General features: G+C 49.7%; 1 protein-coding gene across 1 annotated transcript; it reads right to left on the bottom strand.

The window, feature by feature from the left end:
- Nucleotides 1-655: 655 nt before the first annotated feature.
- ISL1 (ISL LIM homeobox 1) lies at nucleotides 656-10,851 on the bottom strand. Its single transcript, XM_075543017.1, has 6 exons — nucleotides 10,713-10,851; nucleotides 9,694-9,883; nucleotides 6,714-6,973; nucleotides 4,641-4,927; nucleotides 3,244-3,411; nucleotides 656-1,180 (listed from the first exon to the last, which is right to left on the bottom strand). The coding sequence occupies exons 1-6, from the start codon at nucleotides 10,738-10,740 to the stop codon at nucleotides 1,064-1,066; spliced, it is 1,050 nt and encodes a 349-aa protein (XP_075399132.1). The 5' UTR covers nucleotides 10,741-10,851; the 3' UTR covers nucleotides 656-1,063.
- Between the last annotated feature and the right edge of the window lie 891 nt (nucleotides 10,852-11,742).

The following is an 11,742-nucleotide window of genomic DNA, read 5'->3' as shown; positions in this document are numbered from 1 at the left end:
CGGTACAACCTTTATCTTTTTTGTTTTGTTTTGTTTTGTTTTTACTTCAGCAAACAAAAAAAAGTCAAATGACATGAAAAGTGGCAAGTCTTCCGACAATAAATAATAAATTACTTTATAATTTTTGCAATGCAAGAGCAAACAAAAAAATTTTTTTCCTTTTTTTCCTCTTTATTTCCAGAGAGAGAAAACAGTCATTTGAACCAATAACTATACACATCTTTGGGGGAAAAGTTCTTGGACAGACACAAGTCAAACACAATCCCGAGACGCTTGTGGCAAAATAGAGGTAACCTTGTTGCAATGCTTTTTAAGTTGGTTTTTAAATCTGAATTCAAAAACCTTTAAAGTCGCTTCAGACTTCTTGATAGAGGATGGATCTCAAAAAAAAAAAAGAAAAAGAAAAAAGAAAGAAAGGACAAAAGGAGGAGAGATAGGGGGCAAAAGGAAAAAGAAAGTAATCAGCTACAGGACATGCTTAGAGACCCAGGATTTCAATTAACCCTTTGTTAGAGTCAACTAAAACCATTGCACACCAATGTAGCTTCTTCGCCTTCTTGAAAAGACTTTCAGCGAAGGAGGCCAAGTCTCTCTTCCTGCCCTTTTGCCAGAGCTCCTGTTTGGCAAGGCAATGGCCAATATTGAAACAGCACCATTCAGATTAGGATGGACTTAAAAAAAAACAACACACTCTTTCTGCGTTTCTCTAGATGTGCAGTGAAATGAAAATGCCTTTTTTTGAGATCCTTGAATTATAAATCCTCTACGTTTAAAAAAAAACCATCTTGGTTTGTTTGTTTTCAGTACTCCTAAGGTCATTGGATAGCGTGTGTTGGATGTTGTCTGCTGTTTGCTTTAATTCTAGTAAAATCCCATGATTGTCTTCACAGTGTTGCTACCATATCACCTTGTCATTAAAACAGACTTCGTGCATTCCATGGAGCATCCATTTCTCAATTCAGTTTTCATTGACTGGGTCGTTAAATACTTCTGTTTCGGAGTTCAACATTATCATTTCCCACTGTCTCCAACTGGGAAACACATACATGGACATGACTGGTCCTCATGCCTCAATGGGACTGGCTACCATGCTGTTAGGTGTATCTGGGAGCTGAGAGGACATCGATGCCACTTCACTGCCAGTGGAATTAGAGCCCGGTCCTCCTTCTGAAAAATTGACCTGCATGGAAGGTTGAGAAATGAGTACAGGAGGCTGTAATTGTGTTCATGGCAGGATGATACACTTGTCATAGGGGTATCTGTATGAGTGGCTTTTATATAGACAACAGACAGACAGGGATCCCGCCTGACTGCATTTTCACAGACTTAATTAAACAAAGCTTAGGAGTGAGAATAACTTGAGAAGAAATCAGCTCTCTTTCCCAACTTCTAAAAGACTCAAGCTCAATTCCCAACACTATGTTGCATTCAATTATTTAAGATCCCATGGTAACATGGCATCACAATTCTACAATGCATGCTTGAAGTAAAATTACCCGGCCAGATACATGTTGCCCTGGGAGCAGGCGAGATCTTAGTCTCCAGGCATCAAAGCTCTCTTCCTGAGTTGGAAAATCCATAACAACATGAGCTGAGATCATGTGAAGGGCAAGCCAGAGGAGGTTACAGCGAACAATGATTAACTCAGAAGGCTTATTGTGGGGCTTGCTGCCTCTCAGACTCTCTCTTTCTCTTTAAATCAGGTTCTTCCCTGACCTGTATGATATCATCATTATAAATATCTGGCTTCATGAAGTTTCTGAAGATGCAGACCCCTGTGGCTGTCCTATGTACCCTCCCCTCCTCCTTCCTTCAGAGGGACCGATTTAAGGCCCATCGCTTTGTTTCTTTGTCCCAGGATTCACCTGTCCTTTTACCCTATGGGGGTTCAAGGGATGCCTCAAACTGGCCCGCCTCTGGATTGGTCCACTCATGAACCTCAACCTGGTGCCAGGCCCTTTTAATCAGTCCACTGGCCAATGACCTAGAAATGGGGGAATGGAAATGTGAATAGCTACACTCGCTCTCTTCTCTACCACTTGATTTCCACAGGAAAGTGCACGTTTTTAGAAGAGAACACCATGTTTTACAGAACAAGATTCTATTGGATGTTCACCTTTCAAGAAGTTCATGTGCGGTCCAGCATCTGCCTACCATATCATAAAGAATTTACATCTAATATTTCTGTTTATCTTTACCACCTCAGCCGTTGTGAGGCACAAAGGTGAGTTAGTTTTCTCCAAATGGCTACGGCCTGAACTTTAAGTGGGTCTCCACAGATCAAAGAAACACTGTCTCCCAGTGGGAGAGCTCATGCTTCTTGTGCTATGTGTGCCACACGGTCTGTGACTGGGTGTGACATCTGAAGCCAGACATTTAACAGTGCTCCGCAGCAATCCCCTATCTTCGATGAAGATATTCCCAAAAGGGGACCAAAAATTAAAACTAGCTGCCTTGAGTCCATGCTGACTCATAGGGACCCCCTGAGGGCTTCTCAGATGGTTCATGGGAAAGCCCACTCTCCCAAAGGGCTGCTGGCAGTTTAGAACCGCCAACCTTGCAGAGTGCTGCCCCAACTCCCAACCTACCAGGCCTCCTAAAAGGGGAGAATAATCACCATAAAAATCAAATGTCTATTTCAGTAAGAACGCTTTCCAGATAGATATGGAAAGAAATTGCACCCAAACTGGGGGCTGCTCCTTTTGGATTTTTATGTATTCTGTATTACAGTCACCTTGCTTTGAGTCTTTAAATTGGCCCTTCTCTAGAAATCACTCTAGAAAAAGTGAAGTCACTGAGTCCAGGTCAAATCCAAACCAAAACAATCCTCCACCCCCACCCTCCCACCTTTCAGGTGCTCTCTAAAGTGCCTTCCATTTCTTAAAGGGGAAGAGCCCTGATTCTACAGCATAGGGTCTCTCTATGGCTGTGTTTACCTAGTTAGGCACCCTTGAAGTGTAATCCCTCAAAGCAGGCCAGACTGATAGTAAATTCAACTCACTGTGGATGGTCCAATTATGCCGCCTCCTAGGAAAGACTCACAAGCTCACACGGGGTTTATTTCCAGGCACTCACCTCTCTCCTCTTTACCTCACCCCTCCTTTGCCTCTCCTTAACCCTGAGGCAAGGGAAGCACCCCCCCCCCTCCCCACACACACACACATCTTTCATTTTATGGCCTTGAAACCAGAATCCCCTTTCTTTGGGAATTCCAGCCTCCTCACTCTCTGTGCTGACACTTACCAGTTGCTGAAAAGCAGGCTGATCTATGTCACTCTGCAAGGCGAAGTCACTCAGTACTTTCCAAGGTGGTTGGTAACTTTGCACCTCCACTGGGTTAGCCTGTAAGCCACCGTCGTGCCTCTCTGGACTGGCAGCCACCATCGGAGTTCCTGTCATCCCCTGGATATTCTGTGAACAGGCCACCCCCCCCCCCCAAGCCCAGCATGTTAATGAGCAAGCACCCTCCCTCTATTGTCTGCACAGGCTCAGCAAATAGACTCAGTTATTTATCTTATCTATATTGTGGTCTCTATTGACTCAGCTAATCTGCTGCACCTATGGATATTCACTGGCGGTCAGTTTTGTTTTCTTGTGTTTTGATTTTCTGCTTCTGAGGAGTGGACAACAAGTTCTGCCCGACCGAGCCAAAGGGGCAGGACTTTCTTCTTTCAGACCCTTACAGGGCCAGCTCATTTCATGTCCTCCTTGCCACCTACTAAGTAATAGAAAGCAGAGGCAAGCTAGGCTCCATTTCAGCCTCCAGATTTGGTGGCTTCCTGGGAAAGTCTCAACTAGTTTGAGTCTTTTCTCCTTGTAACACCCACCCTGCCAGCTGAACCCCCTTCTCCCCAACGTAGGAGCAGGCTGTTATTTTGCTTAATATGCATTAACCAACTAAGTAAAGGCCCTGCCCTAGTCCAGGTCTGTCTGCCAAGTTTCATGACAGCTAATTTATGACATAAAAATAGGGTCAAAGCAAAAGCAAACTTCCCTCTCCCCTACCCCCCCCCCCCAAAAAAAAAAGAAAGAAAGAAACTTTTTAGCTCCATCTAACCAGGCAGCTGTGGGGTGGGTGCAGCTTTGGCTCACCCCAGGGGCTGGAGCCCTGTACACTTCTCAGGGAAGGTGCTCTATTCCCAAGGGCCATCCTGGGGCACTGCCTGGAAGTGCAGCAGGCCAGGGCCTTGCTCCTAGAATAACCCACCCACCCAGGGAGCCAGAGCTTTAGTCTAGAATCCCTTGTGCCTTTGTTCCTTTACAGTCTATAAGGGTTGTGACTCTGGGGGACAGTCTGGTCAGTCCATGGTGTTGAGGGGAGGACAGGGCCTTGGCATTCTGAAGTGTACACCAGATGGACTGTAAGACCCAAGCCTTCCTTGAGGGCCAGGGTACAGAAAGGGAGGGTGCTGCCACTCAGCCCCCCACAGAGTGCTCTAAGATCTACCAGGTCCTGGGAGGGAATGAACCCCAGTCCTGAAGCATCTACTGCCTGGGAATGGGTCTCTAGGGATGGAGTGCAGTGGGGCAGTGGACTTGAGAACAGCTCACTGGGCAGGCTGTGTCCCAGTACCCACTTCAGCCCAGAGAAGCCCCCCTTTCTCCAGATCTGGCCCGGGCTCCGGTCCCCAGGGACTCACAGTTTTGTCATTGGGCTGCTGCTGCTGGAGCTGCTTCATCATGATGCTCCGTTTCTTGTCCTTGCACCGCTTGTTTTGAAACCAGACCCGGATCACGCGGGGGCTGAGGCCCGTCATCTCCACCAGCTGCTCCTTCATGAGCGCGTCGGGGCGCGGGTTGGCGGCGTAGCACGTCCGCAAGGTGTGCAGCTGCTTCTCGTTCAGCACAGTCCGCACGCGGGTCGTCTTCTCCGGTTGCTTGTGGACGTGGGGCCGCAGCGCCGGCTGCCTCGCAGAGATGGGCTCGGCTGCAGGGCAAGGGGGCGCGGTGAGTGCGGGCCGGCCACCGCCCGCGCGCTGCCCACCGCGGGACAATGGCCCCGCTTTGCCGCCTCCACTCAGCAAGCGGGCGGGCGGGCGGCAAAAGGCGCGAAGGGGGATGGCCACGACGGAGAAAGGGACAATAAAAATCGCACTCGCTAAGCTGCAGAGGTCAATGCTGAGTATTGTGGGCCTGGGACGCAGGCACCCCCCCCCCACCCCGCTCGTGTCAACACTGAGAAGTGGCATAGGACTCGCCTGTCCCCAGCAGGGCCGTGTCCCGAAGGGTCTCTCTTCCCTCCTGCGTGGCCTCATATTACACCTGGCCCAGGTTACAGTCCAGGCAGGGCATTTTCTCAGGGTGGGGGGGTTGGGAACGACCCGAAAGGGCACCCCTGAAGGACAGACACAGCACAGGTGAGAATGCCAGAGTGACTCTCCCCTGGCGGAGAGCTCTAGGGCAGGAAGGAGCCTTGAACTTCAGTCTGAGAGGCCGGCCCTGTTAAGAAGCTAATGAAATTCGACTGTGCAGCCATCCCTGCAGCCCAAGAGCAGTTTGGGTAATAAATCTGGCGTTTGTTCCTGAGAGGGGCTAATGCTGGCAAAGGGCAACTGAAAGTCAGTTCCGCTGTTTAGGCTCCAGATCCACGACCACCGGGATGCCTTGTGTGTGTGTGGGGGGGGGTGCCCCCCATCCAAACCCCCTATTTCTTCTGCCTCTGGGTTTCCCAAGTGGGGTCCCAGGCTGGACATGGGTGGATATGACAGAAGTTGCCACCTCAGACTGCTGAGTGAGAGCTGGTCACACACCAGCCCCGCAGGACAACTTTCTTCCAGCGTCCAGTAAGCAGAGGGGTGAGGTGGTCTCCAAGCCAGGGCGGTGTGAATGGATACTTCAAAGCTGTGCCTGCCCTGGGCAGATCTATGGCCTGGAGGCCGGTTTAGGAACCGGCTAGACTTTCTTACCCAGGCCTCCGCACCAGGCTGGTTCAGCTCCCATTCCCCGGCTTGGGGAGCAGGGTTCTCAGATCTGAAAGGTACAAATCGGGCAATTTTCCGGACCTCCTACGGACAGGCCCACACGGTGGAGGTCAATTTAGCGTTACAGCCACAGACCCGAAGATGAAATTCTTACCAAATCACAGAATAAATGGCTTTAAAAGGCAGACTCCCTTTAAAAGGCAATTACTGCAGATTAGCTTGTTGACAGTCTTAAATTACAGCTCTGTGTGGTGGCCTACAGTTATTAAGACTATCTTTTTAGACCTGCTTCTCGCACAAAAAGGATAAAAATAAAATTTAAAAAAGTTTTGGAGTGCTGAACAGTTCTCAAGGAAAACGGATTTGAGAGGCTAAGAGACTTAAGGCAACGGAAGCTTCCCGGAAGTCCCAGGGGCGGAGCTCCACCCCTGCAATGAGGTGGCAGTGAGACTACCTGGCGGGGAGGTGAAGCTCATTCTCAGTGCGCCATTTCTGGGAGGCGAGGGTGAACTGGCAGCACTGTGTGGGCATGTGCATGCATGTGTGCACAAGCGGTGTACACTCCTGTAGCCATAGATAGACCCACCGACGTATAGGTGGACCCAGGAAGTCGGGAAGGCAGTAAGTGCATTGAGCCCAGCAGCAAAAGAGGGACACACGGTGCAAACAGCACACAGACACTTCATTCAACTACTGGGCGCACTCGTAGCTGCTGTGGCCGCCGCCGATGGGGGAAGCAAGCGAGCATGGTGCTGGCCTAGCAGAGAAGCTGCCCTTGGGGCCAAGGAGTACCTGCCATTTGCAGGGGTCGAGCCGGGTGCAGGGGGCTGAGAGGGTCACCGGCGCCCAGGCTGGCCCTCTCCACCACGTCGTGGTCGGCGCGGCAGAAAAGCCCGTCCTCCCGCAGCGCGAACTCGTCCCCGGGAATGAGCTGGCGGCTGCAGGCCACGCAGCGGAAACACTCGATGTGATACACCTTGGAGCGGGCGCGCATCACGAAGTCGTTCTTGCTGAAACCGATGCTGCACTTGGCGCATTTGATCCCGTACAACCTGCGCGGGAGGGCCGGCCAGGCGTGGGGAGAGAAGCACAGGGAAAGGGGGTCACTTCCTCAGGGCAGGCTACTGCTTCAGGTCCCAAGAATGCCAAGGGGCCTAGGCCACGAGGAACACTCCTTGAGACTGAGACCAGCAGTGGCAGACTGAGAAGCTGGAAATGGGGGTGGTAGTGGTGGTAGTAGGAATGGGGGGGGGTGTTATTTCTATCTTTGTACCCTCTCCCACCTTCTTTTATACCTCTTCCAGGCCAAACCCATTGCATCAAGCGACACCCCAGTTCAGAACACCTTGTCCCCAACAAGAAAATGTTATTCACTGCAAAGCCAGCCTCCAGCAAGCCCTGGCAGCTCTGGGCAGAAGACCAGACAGGACAAGGGTCCTGGCCCAGCACTGTTCCCTCCCTATCTCCCAAATGCCAGCTGCTAGGAGTGGCTCTGAAGCTGCCTCAATAAAAGTCCTTCCCTGGGATGAGAGGCTGGGAGCAGCATGGTCACCCAAGGGCTCCCCGTTTGTGAGCACTCAGCTAGGAAGGGAACCACAGAAAATGAAAGCTCCCAGGAGTGTTCCACATCGCTTTTTCTGCAAAATAAGCACATTCTGGTTTTCCCCCCAAGGAGGTGGGGGGGGGGGTGTCCGGGTCCTCAGGCAACAGTGCCCTGGGACCTGTTTCACTTTTTAGGGGGGAAATGCATTTGTTTTGTTACACAGCTTCCTCCACTTGCTTTGGTCTTTTTCCAGGGCCAGGGTGTCCAGCTACCTCTGTTTCCGTTTGGAAGCCATGACCAGGCTGAACAAATGACAAGAGCTCCGTTTCAAGGTTGTATAGAATCAGTTCAGTCTGCAGGACCCTGGCCCCTCTTCTCAGTCTACCTTGAGGGTCTAATGAAGGGGGCATTCCTGCAAAAACTGAGGGGCGACATGGGAGGGCACTCAGCCCTGCGGGGTGAAAGGCACTAGGGAACAAAACTCCCTGTCTCTGTTCTTAAGATGACTGGATTTCGAAGGGGCAAAGGCTGCCCAGCCCCCTCCCAAAGCAAATAACAAAAGTGTGCAAGAAGGCAAGGAGGGAGGTAAAAGGGATCTTGTCCTTCCAAACACTGCATCTGGAATTGGACTCAGGCGGCTCTGTGTGCAATTGAGCAAAACACGGTCTGTCCTCGCCCCCCCCTCCCACACTCCACAGGAGTAATGATACCAGGAGTAAGGATTCCCCGGAGGTGTGAAGTGAGCTCTCCTTCTCCAGAACCCGGACTCCACACACCAATCAAGTAAACAATGAAATCAGCTCCTTTGTCAGAGGTTAGAAGGTAGATTCAAAAGTTTTCCTCCCTCCGCCTACTCTCTGTGAGATCTTTCATTTCATAGGATGAGGACTTGACTTTGCCTGTGACCAAACAATTTGGAAAATCCCTCCTCCCCACCCTTCAAGTACCCCAACTCTCTTACTTCCTCTCACTCTACCTACCCCTCCCACAATTTAAAAAAACAAAGCCCACATACAACTCCCTCTGCCCACTGCTCAATTTTGTCTAAAATGTAGTAGTATTCATTTCAAGATTTTAAAATAAGCAGTAAAAAGGCTGTATATTAAGTGAGCATGAGAAATGAGGATTTAAATATTGACTAAACTAATAGAGGTTCCCAGATAAATAAATCCTGATTCACGGAAACCCAGTCCTTGCTCCTAGTTACTGAAGAGCTGAAATAATAATAATAGTAATAATAATAATTTGTGCTATAGTTTATCATCAATAATACTAGAGGTGAAATCTCTGCTGTGTTTTCTAAAATTTAGTATTTTTAAAAGGAATTACACCAGCTTCCTAAGACAAAGAACTTTCTGCTATACATATACAGGTCAAGGAACCAATACACAAAAAGGCAAACATAAGAGATCAAAAACAAATTTCAACTCAGAAAGTTCTCATGTGATTTTAAATCTTGTCACTATGGGCAATTCACTCATTTTATCAGTTACCAGATTTTAATGTGAGAAAGGAAGCTGTTCAATTATCTAAATATACCAATCGTTCCTAGACAGATGATGGGCAATTTGATCTGCTCCTTCTAGTTCATCAGCTCAGATAAGATAAGAAAGAAAAGACAGTCAAATTCCATCAAAGGGTTAATATTAAAAAAGATTAAATGGCTGGTCTTCTTTTGCAGGGAATATTTGTTGTCATCGTTTTTTTTAATTTCCCAGGAATGCGTTTTTACTGGAAAAGTAAAAGAGATAGCGCTCCTACTTGTTATTTCAAAGTGCTTAGGTCAAACTTTTATTTCATCCATTGCCTTTCTATTTCTGAAGAAGTTGTCACTTACTAATGAAGTGCAAAACTACAAACACTGAACTATACAATAAAGCATGACCTTTCTTAAAACTTGAGAGACACGCATTTAATGCATCTTAATTTGGGGGGTGCAAAGAAGATGAGGGAGAGAGAAAATACTTTGAACAGCATACATTCTAAGAATAATTAAGCAAGTCTCTGTAGCACACAATTTGTAACAAAAAATTGCTGTGGGGTTTTAGTTTCCCCTATCTTAAAACCAAAATGAAGAGCATAGCTCAATTTATAGGGCAGACAAGGTAACTTTGCACCCTGACCCCCACTGAAGGCAAACTTGGCAAAATGACAAAATTACACTAATAAGTAAGGGATGGAGAGGCAGGAAAATCTTACCAAATGAAGGAAGCAATATAAATGGCGTACCTGATATAATCTCTTTTACAGTAGGTTTTCCCATCCCTAACAAAGCAAGTACAGCTCTCGTCCAAATACTGATTACACTCCGCACATTTCAAACATGCCGCATGCCATTCCAAATCCGGAGAAACCCTTAGAATATACTGATCGTGAATTTGATTGCCGCAACCAACACATAGGGAAATCAGACGTTTTTCTGAAATGAAAATAAATACATGATTGACTAACCGTTTACTTCCTACAGAGATAAACACACTTTTAGTGTCGTTCTCTTATAGGGCGTACTCTGGGAGGGTTCTCTCTTTTTTCTTTTCCTTTTTTTTTTTTTTTTGAGTATTGCACTTTGGGATGGTAATTGAAGTGTGCCATCAAAACCTTGACTCATTTTAAAAGGGAGGTGGAATATATGTAAAATGCCGATTTGAATAGTCTGCATTTGTAAGCCTAGCACGCAATCAAACCCTCTCATTTTGTATTTCTCCCTCCCCCCCTTGCCATAATCATTGAGGAAAGATTATGGATAAGTCAAGTCAAAGAAAAGGTTTTGACTAGTAACGTTCAGTGAACGCAGGGATGTCTACATTTTCCACGAAGCACGTTCTTAAATAGCACCTAGGACTGGAGCTTGTTAGCAAGAGCAGACACGGATACAGTTGTCAGTCGTTCTCCTTGGCAAATGCTAACTGGCATCTCCGGGTATTGTATGGGCAGGCAGACCTTTGCAACATAATAACCATCGGAGAATTTAGGATTCCCTAGAAGGAAACCCCCGCTTAGCACCAGAAGGCTAGGGTTTGGGAGGGCACACCGGCGAATTCAAACACAAGGTAAGATCAGTTTCCCCAAGATCAGAACCAACATCAAGCATGCAGGCGTGGCTGCAACAAGAAAAAAAAAAAAAGCTACCCTTGCCTCTCTCTCCAGGCATCGACTGCAACCCCGAAGAGCTCTGGGCAGCCGTGCCTGAGAGAGACCCCCGCACAAGAACAGCACACCAAGCCCCACAAGGTAAAATAGCCTCTTACTTTTTGGTGGATCTCCCATGTCTCCCATATCTGTAAGAGGGAGTAATGTCCACAGTGAAATGGTGGTTGTACTGTTGGTGAACAGCCCACAGAGAGGAGGCTGGAGCTGTGGCTAAGTGGGAAATAGTGGCCCCGGGGGTTGCCAAGCCCGAGCGAGCCGCTGCCTGGCTGCGCCGCGCCCTCGCGGGTCGGGGAGTCCACTTTAAGCCGGCGGAGTTGGCGGAGCGGAGGCGCTGCGGCGGCGGCGGACTCGGCGCGGCTCGGGCACCTCTCTTCCTTATCTCTTACTCAAACTTCTCAGCTCCAACTCAGCTCCAACGCCATTGGTCTGACGCCGCGCGCGGGGACGTCAGGCGAGCGCCTCGCCCATTGGCTGCCGCGAACGCCGCGCAGCTGTTCTGATTATCATATTTCAGCCTCGCCGCCGCCGAGCGCCACTGACCGCTCCGCGAGCCCGACGGAGAGGATTAGGGCTCCCGGGGCCACTCGCCGGCGCGCGGGCTGCGGGGCTGCTCGGGCTGCGGGCTTTCCTGCCGATCTTCTCCTTTCCTCCTCTTCCTCCCCCGTCCCAGCCCCCTTCCCCCGTCCCGGCCGCGCCACCCGCGGGTGGCCAGCCCCGCGCTCCCGGGCTTCCCGCCGGCTGGCCAGCTGCCGTGCGCGCGGGGTCCACTTTTTCGGCCGCTGGTGGCGGGTGTAGCTCTTCCTGTTGACGAGATCCCTCCCTCCCGGGATCTCAGCAAAGGGGACGCCGACCAGGCCGCTGGGCTCCCCTTGGCCCTGCGCTCTGACGCACAGTCCCGGGCCTGGCCGGGCTTGACTGCCTGGGCAGGTGAGTTCTGGAGCTGGCTGCGCTAGGCGCCCTGGGAGCTGTTTAGGAAAGAAGAACCGGGACGGGGCCTGATTAAACTCAAAGGAATTGCCCGCTGAATGCGATTCCCGTTGCCCCCTCCACCCCCCCCCCCCAAGACCTCTGATTTCCCCCCCCTCCCAAAAAGCCGTAGGGTGGGAGAAAAGGGACGCTTCTTGCCTC

Source organism: Tenrec ecaudatus, chromosome 2, assembly GCF_050624435.1.
Source record: "Tenrec ecaudatus isolate mTenEca1 chromosome 2, mTenEca1.hap1, whole genome shotgun sequence".
NCBI lineage: Eukaryota > Metazoa > Chordata > Mammalia > Afrosoricida > Tenrecidae > Tenrec > Tenrec ecaudatus.
Note: the sequence above shows the minus strand (reverse complement) of the source record. Positions and strands in the feature narration are given on the sequence as shown.

Excerpts from the sequence above, each read along its gene's own strand:
- ISL1 (XM_075543017.1), bottom strand. The coding sequence starts at position 10,740 with ATGGGAGACATGGGAGATCCACCAAAAA. Across the intron at positions 9,884-10,712 it reads CATGGGAGATCCACCAAAAA|AAAAACGTCTGATTTCCCTA; the intron begins GTAAGAGGCTAT and ends TTTTCATTTCAG. Across the intron at positions 6,974-9,693 it reads TGTAAAAGAGATTATATCAG|GTTGTACGGGATCAAATGCG; the intron begins GTACGCCATTTA and ends CCTCCCGCGCAG.